This window comes from Acipenser ruthenus, chromosome 55 (genome assembly GCF_902713425.1).
Source record: "Acipenser ruthenus chromosome 55, fAciRut3.2 maternal haplotype, whole genome shotgun sequence".
Taxonomy (NCBI): domain Eukaryota; kingdom Metazoa; phylum Chordata; class Actinopteri; order Acipenseriformes; family Acipenseridae; genus Acipenser; species Acipenser ruthenus.
Window position 1 is genome coordinate 1,193,201 of NC_081243.1, and position 18,504 is coordinate 1,211,704.

Sequence of the window (18,504 nt, forward strand, 5' to 3'; positions counted from 1 at the left end):
TTAAAACTACAAGTGGTTAAAAAGTCCCGCTCCCCCCCTCCCCCTCCCCCTCCCCCTCCCACCACACAGATCACCTTGAACCCAGCACCACTAGCGCAGGGGTTTAACAGACAGCAGCAGGAGAGGGTTATGAAATTGCCAGGGTTGGGGTCAACTCCGATGTGTTGGTAAACTACAATTCAATTCAAGAATCTTAAGCATGGCTCAGAGCTTTCAAAACTGTTTTATAAACTAAAGTTTTTTAAAAACTAAAGGATTAACTAAAGTTTTTCGTAAAAAAGTTTTGAAAGCTCTGAGCCACGCTTAAGATCCAGTATTTGAAAGTATGTATCAATGCTGTTGCAATCAGTATTTTTTATAGTGATGTATATTATAAATGTGACATTTAAAATGAGTGGAATTAAATTATATTTCCTTTCATTCCAATTCAAACTCCAATTCTGTACCCTGAAGATTTTTTCAATTCAAATTCCAATTCCAATTCTTGAACTGAATTGGAATTTACCAACAAACTCCATTTCACAACCTCTCTCAAAACCATGGCTCGCTCCATCCTGAGGTCCATCCCTTCCCTTTGAGGTGGGGAAGAGGACAGTAGATTTGAGAAGCGGCCTGGATCAGGTCAGTCCGTCTCCATGCTGGGACCGGAAGAGGTCCAGCCTGCCTCTTCCTGCACACAGGAAGTGACCTCATCAGCAGGTTCTCCAGGCTTTTCGGTGCCAGTGGGGGATTTGGAGACTGTGGGCTGACGGATTTTGTCTTGTCGCTGGTAGAACATAAGCAGCGTTGGTCTGGAAACAGAGAAGGACAGAGAGTTAGAAATCAGGACTAGCCCGGCATTGAATTCTCTCAAGTGAAGCTAATTCCTTCAGTCCTTGAATGCTGCATAATTGAAACCTTGATTGAAACACAGACTAAATTCTAGAAAACGCACACTCTTCATGCAAAAACCACCTTGCAGACCTCTATCACGCTAAAGACAGTATCAGAACTCTAGGAAACACATCAGGATCTCCCCCAGACACACTCACCATGACCTGATCCTCAGTTGCATAGCTGACCTTGTTGTCATCCAAGTAATACCATTGACCATTGTCCTTGTTCCTGGCAAAACTGGTATCTGCTGAACCAACTCATTAGCATTTCAGACCCGTCTAGGCTTTTACAGTTGTTTCTAATCATTATGTTTAAATTGTGTGTGAATGTGTAGTTTATAGTCGTTTTAATGTGTTTACTAATTCAGTTGCTAATATGCTTTCATATTTCTATACAGTATTTTATAAGTTATTTTGCAGCAGTGTGGAGTATTTATAATATATAATATATAATCTCGATCCGAAGGGCATAATTCTTTTTTTTTTTACCACACTTTAACTACCTTTATATTACGAAATTGCATTCAGCTTAATAAAAAAAACAACATAGCCTAATTAAAATACATAGCCCTTTTTTTTACACGTTCAAAATTGATTTTAAAACATGAATCTCTTATTGCACAGCAGAGGGCAGCATTGCAGCGATTAAGAGATGTCATTGTTATCCATGAAACCTCAACTCTAACCTTAAAACATTACGATGCTTTGTTCCTATCGCGTTAAATACGCGACACGTTCCTATAATTTCCACGGCAGTGTAGCAAATAGCTTTATACCGAACTCAGGTTGACATCTTTTTTGGTTCTGAACTGTTGAACACGAACTGGGTCGACAGGAAGCTTCAGATCCGTTTTTCACCACAGTCTGTGCATAAAATTCACTTTTGAGTCGAGGCCGCACTTCAATTTAAGCACAGGCAAAATCTTCGTCTGTTTTTTTTTTTTTTTTCAAAGGATTGAAAAAAAAAAAAAGGCAACTGACACGACTTAAACATTCCCATCTACCAAAATGCAGTCGTGTGCAAATTTATTTGTTATAAATTGCTTCTGTCGTTGAAATTTGTTGACAGACGGATATCTACACTTTTGTGTAACAGTGTGATCTCCTGCCGTTTCTGCAGGAAAAAAGGGACCACCTGCCATGTGTAGCACACACTTTTTTTAAAACGAACCCTTTCATGCATATAATATTGAGGTGCATGAAAGGGTTAATGGTTATCCCTCTCTCTGTCTCTTTTACCAGTGAGCAGGAGGATGATGGGAAATGTAGTTCTGAGAGGTCCATGCGGGTACATGGGAAGCCATCTTGCAGGGAATGCAATTTAAAAGTTAAAAAAGTGGTCAAAATGTGAAAAAATTAAAACAATACATATACAAATAAAAAGGTCTTAATGCGCCCTTTAAATGTAATATCTGGAACATCTTAGACACTGTCAAACAAAAAGATCTTATCGGGCCAAAGCTTTTAATACACTCCTGCCTTTTTGAAGGAGACAAAATGTTTGTTAATTTAACAAAACTAGAACAACTAAAAACGTCATCAGTCTGTTGAAGGTAATTCTGATGACGATGTAGCTGCAGAATCTGGCGAATTCCGTTATCCCTAAAATGGTGTCTCGGAACATGAAAGGGACGTGCTAAGAGATTGATTGATTCAGTCAAGCATACGAATGCATTCTCTTATATGTTTTCATACAGGAGAGCACAAGCAGGCTGCCTTGAGAGCACACTCCTTCACCAATGCACTTAGCAGATCATTATTAATTCAAATTGTGAAGTAATACATTTCAGCCAGTGCACGGCTCTGAGCTCTGAGTTTTTGCTTAAAAGAGATGTACTGGTGAAAAGGGAGTTCTGAAGGAGCCATACAATATATATATATAAAATACATGGATGAAGACTATATTTGCATCCTGAGCTATTTGAAAAAAGGCATAGTGCCACAGTAGTGACGTCAAAAAGTGATAATTCCTCTAGAGGAAAATATACTTGAACTTTGACCCATTCGACTTCTCGAGACCGTCACTTTCAATTCAAAACACAACATGTCTCGTTTTCAATCACTCGACACTCACAGTACAGAAATGTTCATTAATGAGCAACAAAATGAGAATAAGTTAAAAAAAATCTCAGAGAAACTGGAGAGGAACGGGAAATTAAAACAAGGTAAAGGCAATCGAACAAATAAAGCTGAAGCTCTAACGGATAACGACACAGAACGTCTGTACAGCGCTGAAACACGATGTTTAAAAAAACCAAACTGTCCTGCTGAACCTCGTCTTCTTTAATATCAGCATCACAGGGGTATCTGTGGATTATAAAAAATAATAGACGGGCCTCTTCAGAGAGTTACAGGAAAACAATTCAATCTCGGGTTTCTGTGACAGTTTATAAACTCGGTCTCGTAGTTTATGACGTCACAGAAACCCTAGATGGAATTATTTTCCTGTAACTCACTGAAGCCCATGTATTATTCTATATATATATATATATATATATATATATATATATATATATATATATATATATATATAGAATAATATATATGCATTATTTTAAGGGTCGTTTATTAAATGTTAACAAACATAGTTATTTTTCAGTTCTAAGGGTTAGGGTTAGGGTTAATAAAAACCTGATTTAATTTGCTAAACATTACTACAGTAACAATTTGAACCAATTTCAAGCATATGATCGACTGGGTATTGATCATCCATAGGGCTCTGGTGTTTGATTGATCATCCACAGGGCTCTGGTGTTTGATTGATCATGCATAGGGCTCTGGTGTTTGATTGATCATCCACAGGGCTCTGGTGTTTGATTGATCATCCCTAGGGCTCTGGTGTTTGATTGATCATCCCTAGGGCTCTGGTGTTTGATTGATCATCCCTAGGGCTCTGGTGTTTGATTGATCATGCATAGGGCTCTGGTGTTTGATTGATCAATCATAGGGCTCTGGTGTTTGATTGATCATCCCTAGGGCTCTGGTGTTTGATTGATCATCCATAGAGCTCTGGTGTTTGATTGATCATCCATAGTGTTCTGGGGTTTGATTGATCATGCATAGGGCTCTGGTGTTTGATTGATCAATCATAGTGTTCTGGGGTTTGATTGATCATGCATAGGGCTCTGGTGTTTGATTGATCAATCATAGGGCTCTGGTGTTTGATTGATCATGCATAGGGCTCTGGTGTTTGATTGATCATCCCTAGGGCTCTGGTGTTTGATCATCCATAGAGCTCTGGTGTTTGATTGATCATCCATAGGGCTCTGGTGTTTGATTGATCAATCACAGGGCTCTGATGTTTGATTGATCAATCATAGTGTTCTGGTGTTTGATTGATCATCCACAGGGCTCTGGTGTTTGATTGATCATCCCTAGGGCTCTGGTGATTGATTGATCATCCCTAGAGCTCTGGTGTTTGATTGATCATCCATAGAGCTCTGGTGTTTGATTGATCATCCATAGAGCTCTGGTGTTTGATTGATCATCCATAGAGCTCTGGTGTTTGATTGATCATCCATAGAGCTCTGGTGTTTGATTGATCATCCATAGAGCTCTGGTGTTTGATTGATCATCCATAGAGCTCTGGTGTTTGATTGATCATCCATAGAGCTCTGGTGTTTGATTGATCATCCATAGAGCTCTGGTGTTTGATTGATCATCCATAGGGCTCTGGTGTTTGATTGATCATCCCTAGGGCTCTGGTGATTGATTGATCATCCCTAGAGCTCTGGTGTTTGATTGATCATCCATAGAGCTCTGGTGTTTGATTGATCAATCATAGTGTTCTGGTGTTTGATTGATCATCCCTAGGGCTCTGGTGTTTGATTGATCATCCCTAGGGCTCTGGTGTTTGATTGATCATCCCTAGAGCTCTGGTGTTTGATTGATCATCCATAGAGCTCTGGTGTTTGATTGATCATCCATAGAGCTCTGGTGTTTGATTGATCATCCATAGAGCTCTGGTGTTTGATTGATCATGCATAGAGCTCTGGTGTTTGATTGATCAATCATAGAGCTCTGGTGTTTGATTGATCATCCATAGAGCTCTGGTGATTGATTGATCATCCATAGAGCTCTGGTGTTTGATTGATCATCCCTAGGGCTCTGGTGATTGATTGATCATCCCTAGAGCTCTGGTGTTTGATTGATCATCCCTAGAGCTCTGGTGTTTGATTGATCATCCCTAGGGCTCTGGTGTTTGATTGATCATCCCTAGAGCTCTGGTGTTTGATTGATCATCCCTAGAGCTCTGGTGTTTGATTGATCATCCATAGAGCTCTGGTGTTTGACTAAAGCTACACGGAAACGGCGTTTACCAGTTAAAACAAACCCTTTTTCAAACTCACGCAGGTCGTAATCAGCCTCAGGTGCTTCCGATTGCATTCTGGGAATTGTAGTCCTCCGACCCCTCTCGGACTACAATTGTGGATGGGGCTGTTGTTCCATGTCATACTAAAACACATACCTATTGCTTCTCTCGTAGTTACTGTATTTGACTGAACAGCAGGGCACCCTAAACTATTCCGCACCCCAATTTATTCTGCTCAACCCCCCCCCCCCCCCACCCCCACCCCGTACATGCATGTAGCATTTAGGCAGCAGGTGCAGGGTTTCAGAATCTCTCTGCATTATTGAATAAAACATATCTTAGCATTGCTTAATGTTTCATACTTTTGCATGATGGATGAACGTGGCCCGTGGAAGAAGCCCCAAATGAAAAATCAAGTTACATAAACCCAGCAGGGAGACACCGTGCGTCACGACAGAGCGTCAAAATTAAAGAGAAATTCACTTCCAATGACACTGTGTGGAAGGCAGCGGGTTTGAGGAGCTCAGTGGTTAGAGAAAGAAAGCGCTGGGCTGCAGTGTGGAAGGCAGTGGGTTTGAGGAGCTCAGTGGTTAGAGAAAGAAAGCGCTGGGCTGCAGTGTGGAAGGCAGCGGGTTTGAGGAGCTCAGCGGTTAGAGAAAGAAAGCGCTGGGCTGCAGTGTGGAAGGCAGCGGGTTTGAGGAGCTCAGCGGTTAGAGAAAGGGCTGCATTTTGCAACGTTTGTCTGCGAGTATTTGTAAGCTCAGAATGCACCACTGAACACAGCATAACCCCTGGTGTGAATGCTAGAGATTTTTAAAATCTTAATTACAAAAAAAACACATATTTTCTACTTGAGATAACATTTAACTCATAGCCATCCACCTGCATGTTGGTCAAACAAAACACCTCCTAGTTGCAACTTCTCACAGAGAACTCAGAGTACAAAAAAACATTTTGCCTGCATGAACTAACACCAAACACACACGATCCTGGTTGAAGTCAATTTATTTGGGGGTTTGTGAATTCCCAGTATAAATTTCTTCCCTATAGCCTATAAATAAAGCCAATTATTTGATAATGCAAAGTTGCTAAAAGCCTTTACTACGAAAGGCATACGTCATGCTCAGAATACCTTGTTTCCATCTGCTACCTGGATCAGACCTGAGTCAATTTTAATTATAATTGGCAGTGCTTAATGTTACCTTTTAGTGTCATTGTAATTATGCTTTGTGGCTAAAAACTGCTTTCTAAATGTGATTGAGTGAGACTATTGTATAATGTCAGGAGGCTGTGTGGTCCAGTGGTTAAAGAAAAGGGCTTGTAACCAGGAGGTCCCCGGTTCAAATCCCACCTCACTGTCTCACTGTGTGACCCTGAGCAAGTCACTTAACCTCCTTGTGCTCCGTCTTTCAGGTGAGACGTAGTTGTAAGTGACTCTGCAGCTGATGCATAGTTCACACACCCTAGACTCTGTAAGTCGCCTTGGATAAAGGCGTCTGCTAAATAAACACATAATAATTATGGATTGCAGATGGAACCTCCCCAGTTTGATACTGGGAACTAGACTGTTTTACAGACTGGTTTCAAGGTGCAGATGGAAACACAGCATTAGTTATTAAACAGTAATGTGGTAGGATTTCTTGAAAGGGCAGTCTAGCATATTTTACGGCAAACAAATTAATTGGATTCAGATCATCACATTCCACAGTCATTTTTCCTTTTCCGCAAGTACAGTAAACGTAGTTCTATTAATTAGTATTACATCATTAGCCCATGTAATGAATTTTTTCACTCAAGCCATCTCTTTCTACCATACATCAAATACAGAAAAAAACATGCAGAAATCTGTACACTTAAGTTCCTCATCACTGTACATGGCTATGGCCAAAAGCTTTGCATCACCTCGAATTTTAGGACAGAGATACAGAATTAAGATATTTTAATTAACATCATGTTACTAGAAACTACAAAATGATATCGCCAAAAGTCTACCGGCAGCCATAATAGTAGCATGTTAGATTTTTAAATGTCTTTTGTCAGTTTTTTCTTAAGTGGTATGTAGTTCAATATGTCAGTGTTGCATTATTCAGCAGGTTTCATTCGACTTTATGAAGCAGTATGAGTTCATTCTACATACATGGTGTGATGAGCTATCGGGGATTCAGGATGGAAAACACTTAATTATTATTTTAAAGGTAATTATTTTTTATATCATTGTTGTAAAGTGTCTCTCCAGGTAAGGTTTTGGGTCTGGGAGTAACATGACCCTCTAATTTGAGTTCAAATGTATTTTCAGGGGGTGAAATGCAACATTCCCTTGAAATCATGAGTAATCTCCATGTACAATCTTTAATGGTAAAGGCATGTAAGGTTACTCTGAACTGCTGTACAAACCCTTGTGTGCGTTCTGTTCTTCAGCGCATTGTTTTCAAGGTATCACACTGATTCTGCAAATGAATTACCTTACTTAAATTTTAACATTAAATTCTTAAAACTTCCATATAAAGCCGTACAGATAAATAAAATAAGGAAATGCATTAATAACTTATAAAACAGTTTGTTTAATAATATAGCATCCAGCTGTCGTCTGTTGCGTTGGTTTTTCTTGCGTAGTTTCCTAGTAACTGAAAACATTGCATTCTGGGAGATGTAGTTGTTAGTGGAGGTTTAAGGGGACGCAGTCAAGCTGTGTTATGCGTATTTTTACGCATTTAATTTAAATTGAAGTGCGTATTTCGACTTTTCTGATTTGCTGATCCAACACAAGTTTATCGGATGTTTATAAAAAAAAAAAAAAATGCCAACTTTCTTCAAATCTTAAAGCATTTCTTTCCGTGTCTGGTTTGGTGTGATATCCAGACCTCAGGATATTATCTCATCTCAGTCCTGCTTCTGTTTATTTCTTCAGCAGCATTTGCTTTAGAATACACTTCATACAGAGTCGTGCTGTGCTGTTGTCTGTGCTTTGCTGGGCTGCATTGTTTTGCTGTGTGTTTGAAACCCTTCTCGATCTCTCTCACCGCTGTCGCTAGATATCAGGGTTGCTGTAGTTGATATAAGCCATCTTGGGAGCTCCTGGAATTCAAAAAGATCACAAATCAATTAGGGGTGTATCCATTCATCGTGTATTGATTAATCATGGTGCGATCTTTACATGATGTATTGTAATAGAGGTCTGTATCGTTTGTATTGTATTGATCAATCACGATGCCATCTTTACATGATGTATTGTATTGTAATAGAGGTCTGTATGGTTTATCACGACACTAGCGTATCGTCACACCCCTACAATCAATAACGAAGCTTCAATCAATTCTTAAAAAACAACAACAAAATAAACTTTACTTCATCCAAACCCCAGACACCATAATGAAACTCCGCGAAACTCTCCTTCAGAAATGCAGAGAACTGTTGTAAGGCACAGATAGGTGTGGTAAAGCATAGGGAAGCATTGTAAAGCACAGAGAGGTCTGGTAAAGCATAGGGAAGCATTGTAAAGCACAGAGAGGTCTGGTAAAGCATAGGGAAGCATTGTAAAGCACAGAGAGGTCTGGTAAAGCATAGGGAAGCATTGTAAAGCACAGAGAGGTCTGGTAAAGCATAGGGAAGCATTGTAAAGCACAGAGAGGTCTGGTAAAGCATAGGGAAGCATTGTAAAGCACAGAGAGGTCTGGTAAAGCATAGGAAAGCATTGTAAAGCACAGAGAGGTGTGGTAAAGCATAGTGAAGCATTGTAAAGCACAGAGAGGTCTGGTAAAGCATAGGGAAGCATTGTAAAGCACAGAGAGGTCTGGTAAAGCATAGGGAAGCATTGTAAAGCACAGAGAGGTATGGTAAAGCATAGGGAAGCATTGTAAAGCACAGAGAGGCTGGATCTTGCCCCATACACTGCACAGCTTCCAAGCAACTAGTTTGCATTTGCCCTTCGCCGTTTTCATTGGCAGTTCCCGTGCAATCAAGTTTTAAGATTTTTATCGCTCCTTCACACGCTGAAATAAAATGAGCCCAACAAACGTACTTATTAAAAAAGAGAGCTCCAGTTGACAAGCAGATAGATATTTATCGGCAATAAGAAATTAAAAACGGCACTTTGCAAAGAAAGGGCTTCGTCTTAATAACTGTGTGACGTATATCTGACCACCGCGACGGCTGTCAATCACCATGACGGATGATTTGGGTTACATATCCCAAACGACCGCAAAGGGAGGGAAATTAAAAATCTAGGAACTGCAAAGAGCCTGTGAATTTTAATTAGAATCCGAGTTCCTACTCTATTTAGCTCTGATGTGCCAGAACTGGATGATGCAGTTCCAGACCCTTGCTTGCATTTTCATTTTCTGTGCTGCATTTGTTTAGAAATACAAAAAAAACCAAAAACATAGTCTATATCCTGCAAGAGAAATCTCAATGCAGAGGCAGGGAGAAAGGCACCAAAACTGAGTTCTGTTTGTAAGCCTGAGTCGATGTGTGAGATGTTGAGGTGTGGTCAGACGACAGGCCGAGAGAGGATTATTATTCGGAGGGCAGAGGAGAAATACAAAGAGGCAGTAGAGAGAGAGAGAGAGAGAGAGAGAGAGAGAGAGAGAGAGATAGAGAGAGAGAGAGAGAGAGAGAGAGAGAGACAGACAGGAAGAGACGGAGAGATAGACAGGGAGAGAGAGAGACACAGAGAGGGAGAGACAGACAGGGAGAGAGGGAGAGACAGACAGGCAGGGAGAGAGAGAGACACAGACAGGGAGAGAGGGAGAGACAGACAGGGAGAGAGGGAGAGACAGACAGACAGGGAGAGAGAGAGACACAGACAGGGAGAGAGGGAGAGGCAGAGACGGAGAGAGGTAGACAAACACAGAGACAGACAGACAGGGAGAGAGAGACAGACAGACAGGGAGAGACAGAGATGGAGAGAGGTAGACAGAGAGAGAGAGAGATCTGGGTACTTACGTGGATTCGAGGGGGGGAAGGCGAAAGGCTGAAGAGCTGAGTTCTTGGAAGGTCTGATGATGATGATGATGACGACGACGGTCACAGTGCAGGAGAAACGACAGTAATAATAAAGAGGTCGATACGTACTTGCGATGCTACTTACTGTCCCGGCTCTCCTCGGGCTGGGCCTCCCCGTTCTGCTTCTCGCTGGCCTTCTGAGAGAGTCTCATTGACATGGTGGCCACCTGCGCCACGGCCTTGAAGCTGCGCTTGCGCTTGGGCACGTTCTGCTCCGGGTGGAAGAGGATCACATAGACCTTCGGCACGTACAGCATCCCCAGGGACACGGAGGCACTCAGGCTCATGGAGATGGTCAGCGTGGTGGTCTGGATGTACATCTGAAACAGCGATAAACCAGCGGATCACAAATCAACACGGGCTAGGTCAAGCAGACCAGCGTTTGGGCTCCAGTGCCTTCATCAGTGTTATTGAAACTAGAAGAGACCGAGTCAAGCAGACCAGCGTTTGGGCTCCAGTGCCTTCATCAGTGTTACTGAAACTAGAAGAGACCGAGTCAAGCAGACCAGCGTTTGGGCTCCAGTGCCTTCATCAGTGTTATTGAAACTAGAAGAGACTGAGTCAAGCAGACCAGAGTTTGGGCTCCAGTGCCTTCATCAGTGTTATTGAAACTAGAAGAGACTGAGTCAAGCAGACCAGAGTTTGGGCTCCAGTGCCTTCATCAGTGTTATTGAAACTAGAAGAGACCGAGTCAAGCAGACCAGAGTTTGGGCTCCAGTGCCTTCATCAGTGTTATTGAAACTAGAAGAGACCGAGTCAAGCAGACCAGAGTTTGGGCTCCAGCGCCTTCATCAGTGTTATTGAAACTAGAAGAGACCGAGTCAAGCAGACCAGCGTTTGGGCTCTAGTGCCTTCATCAGTGTTATTGAAGCTAGAAGAGACAGAGTCAAGCAGACCAGCATTTGGGCTCCAGTGCCTTCATCAGTGTTATTGAAACTAGAAGAGACCGAGTCAAGCAGACCAGCGTTTGGACTCCAGCGCCTTCATCAGTTAGCTAGATAAAACATTTTGTCTACTTGACTTCTGAGAAGTTTTACTTCAGATGCATTTTCACTTTACATTGTATTTCCGGAAGAAACGTAAATGTATTTGAAAGAACAACGTCTGTAAATAAAGTGATAATCCCTTGAAGGTGAAAACTCCATTTATCTTCAGCTTGTTTGGTTCTGTAAAAATCCATTATGTCATAAAAACCCTTTCCGCCATTCCTTGAAAGGAATGAAAGGTTCATAAGACTGCCAGCGGACAAAGAGCAGCTGAATTTATTTTTTATTGGCTATAACATAAATGCATGCATGTGGTTTTGTATTATTAAATTTCTTATTGCCTCACGTTACTTCAGCTACAAAGAACACCATTTCTGATTTTCTTTCTTTAAAAAGAAAGAAAAGATACCTGCTACCTTGTGGCGTTTTCTTTTTTTTTTTTTTTAAGATGGTATTCCACGCCTGGTCGGTTTTTTTCAATGCTGGGTTTAATATTTTTTTCAAAGGATTTTTCAAACAATCTCAGGTTTATTTTTAACTCGCTCCAAGACAAATCCTTTCTTAGAAGAGAGTATCTTCAAAAAGCATTTTCTTTACACTGTCCCTTAAGTTTTGTATTTCAGTTTTGCAAACTACTCACAGCTCTGGCCAGAAGTTTTGCCTCGCCCTATAGAATTAACACTTTTTGCTTCATAAAGTCGAATGAAACCTGCTGAATAATGTTACCTTAACATATTGAATTACACACTGCTTTGTAGTTTTCTACAATTCTCAATTCATACATTGATTCCTTTACACTCAGCAATATCGTCTCTACAGCCTACACTATAAAACCGAGTGTTTCACTTCGAAACACGTATTTGTCACACGTTTCAAACACGTCACTGCGTTTATAATTCAAAATGCTTTTTAGGATTTAAACACCCTTGTGATGTTTATTTTGTAAACTCTTGGACCGTGTTTAGGATTTGTAACACTTTTTAAACATTCGTACGCGTTTAAACGCCGGTTAAACATTAAACTTAGCAAAAACGACACAGATTAAAACACATAACGTTTAACAATTATTTTGAGGTCCAAATGACTGAACACCAGCGTCACACCTGATGACGCATAAACACTGCTGTTTAGGAATACAGACCTGTCAACTCTGCCGTATTCACCCGGGGTCTCCCGTACATCTCCCGGGACAGATTTTCTCCTGTAGTCTACTGTTAAACCCCCTTATGTCAGCAAACCTTTATCGTCTACAAAATTCATGGCCGGTGTGTGATTACTGTACATAAGAGGATTTAGGACCGTACGCACATGTCCCGTTTACTAGATATTAAACGCGTCACACGTTCTTTGGTTTTACAGCGTACCTTCTCGGTGGATTGCGCTGTCCCAAAAAATATGGGCACGAATGCAAGCCAAATGATGCAGGTGGTGTACATGGTGAAGCCGATGGGCTTGGCTTCGTTGAAGGTCTCCGGTACCCCTCGGCTCTTCACCGCGTAGACGGTACACGTAACCATCAGCAGTATGCTGTAGCTCAGGCAGCAGATCAGAGATAGGTCGGACATGTCGCATTTCAGGATCCCGCGGGCCAGCTCCGGGTTCGGGGGCCGCTGCTCCTCGTAGTCGATGGTGGTGTGAGGGGGGATCACCCCGAACCAGATGAACACCCCCAAAACCTGCACAGAGAGAGGGGGGGGGGGGAGCCCTTAAAATAGCTTACCATAGTAAAAGCCCAGCAATAAAGCACAGTGAAAGCATGGTAAAGCATAGGCAAGAATCGCCCAGACAGGTATGTTAAATCATATTAATTATTATTATTATTATTATTATTATTATTATTTATTTCTTAGCTGACGCCCTTATCCTGGGCGACTTACAATTGTTACAAGATATCACATTATTTTTACATACAATTACCCATTTATACAGTCGGGTTTTTACTGGAGCAATCTAGGTAAAGTACCTTGCTCAAGGGTACAGCAGCAGTGTCCCCCACCTGGGATTGAACCCACGACCCTCCCGGTCAAGAGTCCAAAGCCCTAACCACTACTCCACACTGCTACCCACTACTATGTAATCACTACATAGTATAACAATGAGAAAAGCATGAAACTGTGATTGGATGCAGCTCTCACCTGCAAGGAGATCAGGCTGAAAGTGATGCCCAGCTGGGAGGCGGGGCTGATAAACCTGGGCGGGGTGACGGCTTTCTTGCCCTGCTCGAAGATCCTGTAGATGCGGTTGGTCTTGGTGAGCAGAGCCGCGTAGCTGATGCACATCCCCAAACCCAGGAAGAGCCTGCGGAACGCGCACACCACGTCCCCCGGCTCAGCGATCATCAGGAAAGTGATGCCGTAGATCAGGAAGATGCCGGCGAGCAGCACGTAGCTGAGCTCACGGCCGGACGCTCGCACGATGGGCGTGTCGTTGAACCTCACGAAGGTGCCGATGACCAACGAGGTGGCCAGGATGCCCAGGATGGCCAGGAACATGGGCAGCAGGGCCCAGGGCGAGTGCCACTCCAGCTTGATGATGGGCGTGGGGAGGCAGGCTGTGCGGTTCGCGGCCGGGCGCATGTCGAAGGGGCAGGTCTCGCAGGTGAATTCGTCCGCCTGGTAGCGGTACCCGTCACACAGCTCGCAGTGCCAGCAGCACGCCACCCCCTTCACCATCTTCTTGCGCTCCCCCAGTTTGCAAGGCAAGCTGCACACGGAGTCCGGGATGGCCTGCCCGCCACCCGACCACTGCATCTCCTCCACCTGCAGGAGATAACGCACGCGTCAGTGCCCTACGACTACGCACAGGGTCCACTGAGACAAGACTACTAACTCCATCAACACTCTGGGTAACAGGAATTCAGGGATGGAAATATGAGTTTGATCCATTCCTGTTTTTAGCATGAGTTTAATAAGACACACCTGAGCTTGTTACCTAGACACACTGGGGATAATCAAGCTGGTAGTAAAACATGGAATGGGTGAAACTGGTGTGCTTTTTTAGGGGCTCCCAATTGTGGGAAGAGATAGTGAGCAGAAGAGAAGGGGTCTAATTCTGATTGAACACCCTGTGTTTGATTACAATGGGCTGCGATGAGATGCAGGCATGAATTATAATGTCTTACACTCAACAATATGATATGCCTGTGTTTACAAATCCCAGCTTCGTAAAGTTGTGTCTTGTGCAGAGATAATACCCTCAAGCTCTCTCTCTCTCTCTCCCCCTCTCTCTCCACCTCTCTCTCTCCCTCTCTCTCCCCCTCTCTCCACCTCCCTCTCCATCTCTCTCCCCCTCTCACTCTCTCTCCACCTCTCTCTCTCTCTCCCTCTCTCTCCCCCTCTCTCCACCTCCCTCTCCATCTCTCTCTCCACCTCTCTCTCTTCTCCCTCTCTCTCCCCCTCTCTCCACCTCCCTCTCCATCTCTCTCTCCACCTCTCTCTCTCGCCCTCTCTCCACCTCTCTCTCTCTCCACCTCTCTCCACCTCTCTCTCTCTCTCCACCTCTCTCTCTCTCTCTCTCGCTCTCTCTCCACCTCTCTCTCTCTCGCTCTCTCTCCACCTCTCTCTCTCTCTCTCTCTCTCCACCTCTCTCTCTCTCTCTCTCTCTCTCTCTCTCTCTCTCTCTCTCTCTCTCTCTCTCTCTCTGAGTCAGCCAAACTCTAAATCCTATTACTGAATCTGTTAAAAGGAAAGCGGTAAAAACTGAGACAGGATTTTTTTTTATTTTTTTTTAATGATGATACTCCAGGTTTGTGATTTCTGTTAATTTGCATAAATTTACATGAACCGGAATTGTTTTTTTAAAAAAACTGTTAAAATGAATTAACATTTATGGGATCATTGTTCAATTGATCTAAACTGTTGACAGGTCTAAATATATAGACTGAGGAGACATCATGCGCTGTTAAGAGCTTTTGATTTTGATTTGGTTTCCGATGTTCAGATGAAGCCACTGTTTGGATGAATTGTGCTCGACAGCCAGCTTACAGTTTCTAAAGACACAGATAAAGGCATCAACTATGTAATGTGTCATTTTAAATGAAACATTATAATAAGCTGATATGGACATATGGACACTGTATATATTAACTAATATAAGACAGGGTCAACTGGACATATTAACTTATATAAGAGACAGGGACAGCTGGACATATTAACTGATATAGGGTAGCAGTGTAGAGTAGGGCAGCAGTGTGGAGTAGTGGTTAGGGCTCTGGACTCTTGACCGGAGGGTCGTGGGTTCAATCCCAGGTGGGGGACACTGTTGCTGTACCCTTGAGCAAGGTACTTTACCTAGATTGCTCCAGTGAAAAAACAACTGTGTAAATGGGTAATTGTATGTAAAAATAATGTGATATCTTGTAACAATTGTAAGTTGCCCTGGATAAGGGTGTCGGCTAAGAAATAAATAATATAGGAGGGTTTAATTATTATTATTTCTTGCAAGGTGTTTTAAGGTCAGCTACAGTATGATAGTCTTTCAGACCACACCGCAGTCAGATTGGAGATGTATAGAAAGAGACTGGCTGTCAACCTAGCTGGCATGACTCCCAGATCACTGTCGACTTAAGATCGACTTACAGAGACTCGGGTGTGTGAACTATGCATCAGCTGCAGAGTCACTTACAACTACGTCTCACCCGAAAGACGGAGCACAAGGAGGTGAAGTGACTTGCTCAGGGTCACACAATGAGTCAGTGGCTGAGGTGGGATTTGAACCAGGGACCTCCAGGTTACAAGCCCTTTTCTTTAACCACTGGACCACACAGCCTCATAATAAAGGCTATAATCTGATAAACTCAGATCCATAAATATTTGAATTGTTCAAGCATTGCTTGATCATGAGATGCTCTCTGGTTTCTATTGCCTTTTGGTTCAGAATTTTCCTGTTTCCCTGGAGGCTGGGAGACTCACGTTCAGCCGCAGGTGGTTGGTCCACTGTCCGATGACTCTGTAGCCGGGTGCGGACGTGTTGGAGAACTGGTACTGGAAGATGTCATATCGTCCTGGAGCATCTCCGTTTTCATTGAACATGACTGCAGTCCCAGAGCTGCCTACACAGACACAACAGAAAGAAGTAGCGACTTCAATAGAAACACTAAAAGAAACTTCATAAATTCAACGGCAAACGTTTCCATTAGAAGTCTTTCTCAGCGACTTCAATAGAAACACTAAAAGAAATGTCATAAATTCAACGGCAACCGTTTCCACTAGAAGTCTTTCTCAGCGACTTCAATAGAAACACTAAAAGAAACTTCATAAATTCAACGGCAACCGTTTCCACTAGAAGTCTTTCTCAGCGACTTCAATAGAAACACTAAAAGAAACTTCATAAATTCAACGACAAACGTTTCCACTAGAAGTCTCTCTCAGTGTCTTCAATAGAAACACTAAAAGAAACTTCATAAATTCAACGGCAAACGTTTCCACTAGAAGTCTTTCTCAGCGTCTTCAATAGAAACACTAAAAGAAACTTCATAAATTCAACGGCAAACGTTTCCACTAGAAGTCTTTCTCAGCGTCTTCAATAGAAACACTAAAAGAAACTTCATAAATTCAACGGCAAGCGTTTCCACTAGAAGTCTTTCTCAGCGTCTTCAATAGAAACACTAAAAGAAACTTCATAAATTCAATGGCAAACGTTTCCACTAGAAGTCTTTCTCAGCGTCTTCAATAGAAACACTAAAAAAACTTCATAAATTCAATGGCAAGCGTTTCCACTAGAAGTCTTTCTCAGCGTCTTCAATAGAAAAACTAAAAGAAACGTCATAAATTCACTGACAGATGTTTCCACTAGAAGTTTTCCATGTGTACTAAGAGAAAATATGTTAATATGTTAATAATAGCCGCAATATAGCTTACTAATTAAAATATTTGTTGTGTCCTCTTAGCGAGATTTAATGTTGTTGAAGCTGACACCCTGGGATCCTTCAAGAAGCTGCTTGATGAGCTGCATGATAAAAAGGGGACTGGGAAATGCTAGCAACAGCTGCCACACTCCCCTGAAAGGACCCAGAGGAAAGATAATGTAGGGTGGACAACAGTGTGACCACTGCTGGGACAGCATGGCTTCTGTGGACGACAGGCTCCAGGTCATCTTTTAAATCACACAGCAGCTCCAGAATTATGTGGCTGCCGAGCCTGTGCTTAATTGGGTCTTCATTTAAATCAAAGAGGGATAGTGCTTATGAAATACCCTTTCTCTTCTCATCCTACAATCAGTCGTTCTCTTTCGCGAAGCATTCCCTAATAAGTTGCTAATAGCATTGCGCTTGCTTAGTACGTTTCTCCCTAGACTTCCGACTTGTTTGCGACTATTACAACAGCCACAACACTTTAGTACCCTCAGTAACTTCTGCCAACTAATGTCAACGCCAAGATCCATTACCGCAATTGGGTATATGGAGAAATTAAGGTGTAGTACAAACTTACAGCTGCTTCTTTTGTTTTTTTAATGTCTCAATCCTAAAATTCTAGGGGGGTGCAAAACTTTTGGCCATAGCTGTAGATTCCCTGTGGGGATAACAAGAGTTAAAACAAACAAACAAAAAAAAACCCTTCACTTAGCTCTCCTACAAGAGTGGCGCTCAGTGAAGCAGCAACAGGAAGCTGTGAATGCAAAAGTCAGGGGGTGTTCTGACCCCCCCCTGCTTTGAAACACGTCCCCTCTGCCCCTGGAGGCACGGCCTCCAACCTCCATCACAGCAGAACAGAGAAAGGACATAAAAGAGAATGGCTGTTTTTTTTATTATTAAGAGGAACGTTGCACAGACAGGAGGGAGAGAGAGAGGGAACGAGGAGGTCTAGCGGAAGAGAAGCTGCCTAAGGCAGCAGGAATTGGATTTAAAAGCAGCTTGTTAACTCTAATGCTGCATTGCACAAATGAAGGGACCCTCCCTCGACACACACAGAGCCCTGATGTCGTGCAGGGGTCTGGCAATTACAGACTAAGGCACGGTTTCAGGAGTTTCAGGCCGCTGCAGGGCATATCAGGGGAGACTTGGGGGTTTGATACAGCATCCTCAAACCAGGTTTCAAGACACAGCTGTTATTATTTGTTTATCTAGTAGACGCCTTTATCCAAGGTGACTTACAGAGACTAGGGTGTGTGAACTATGCATCAGCTGCAGAGAAACTCACCCGAAAGACGGAGCACAAGGAGGTGAAGTGACTTGCTCAGGGTCACACAATGAGTGGCTGAGGTGGGATTTGAACCGTGGGATTTGAACCACTGGACCACACAGCCTCCTAATGCCCTCATGAAGCCTCCATTTGAAGCCCTGAGATCTTTTAATGGCTTCTTCCTGGCTATCACCTCCGCAAAGCAGGTGAGT

At 42.7% G+C, this 18,504-nt stretch overlaps 1 protein-coding gene across 4 annotated transcripts in view; it reads right to left on the reverse strand.

Moving 5' to 3' along the window:
* Positions 1–6,176: 6,176 nt before the first annotated feature.
* LOC117401607 (metabotropic glutamate receptor 6-like) overlaps positions 6,177–18,504 on the reverse strand; it is a 29,761-nt gene continuing 17,433 nt past the window's right edge. For 3 of the 4 annotated variants that reach the window (XM_059017166.1, XM_059017167.1, XM_059017164.1), the window contains exons 8-12: positions 16,085–16,224; positions 13,310–13,933; positions 12,539–12,850; positions 10,274–10,508; positions 6,177–8,262 (exon numbers count right to left, since the gene is read on the reverse strand). In XM_059017166.1, the coding sequence (XP_058873149.1) occupies positions 8,216–8,262; positions 10,274–10,508; positions 12,539–12,850; positions 13,310–13,933; positions 16,085–16,224 (1,358 nt within the window). In that variant the 3' untranslated portion in view covers positions 6,177–8,215. Of the gene's footprint in view, positions 8,263–10,257; positions 10,509–12,538; positions 12,851–13,309; positions 13,934–16,084; positions 16,225–18,504 lie in introns of all 4 variants that reach the window. The other variant, XM_059017165.1, reaches the window with a different exon arrangement.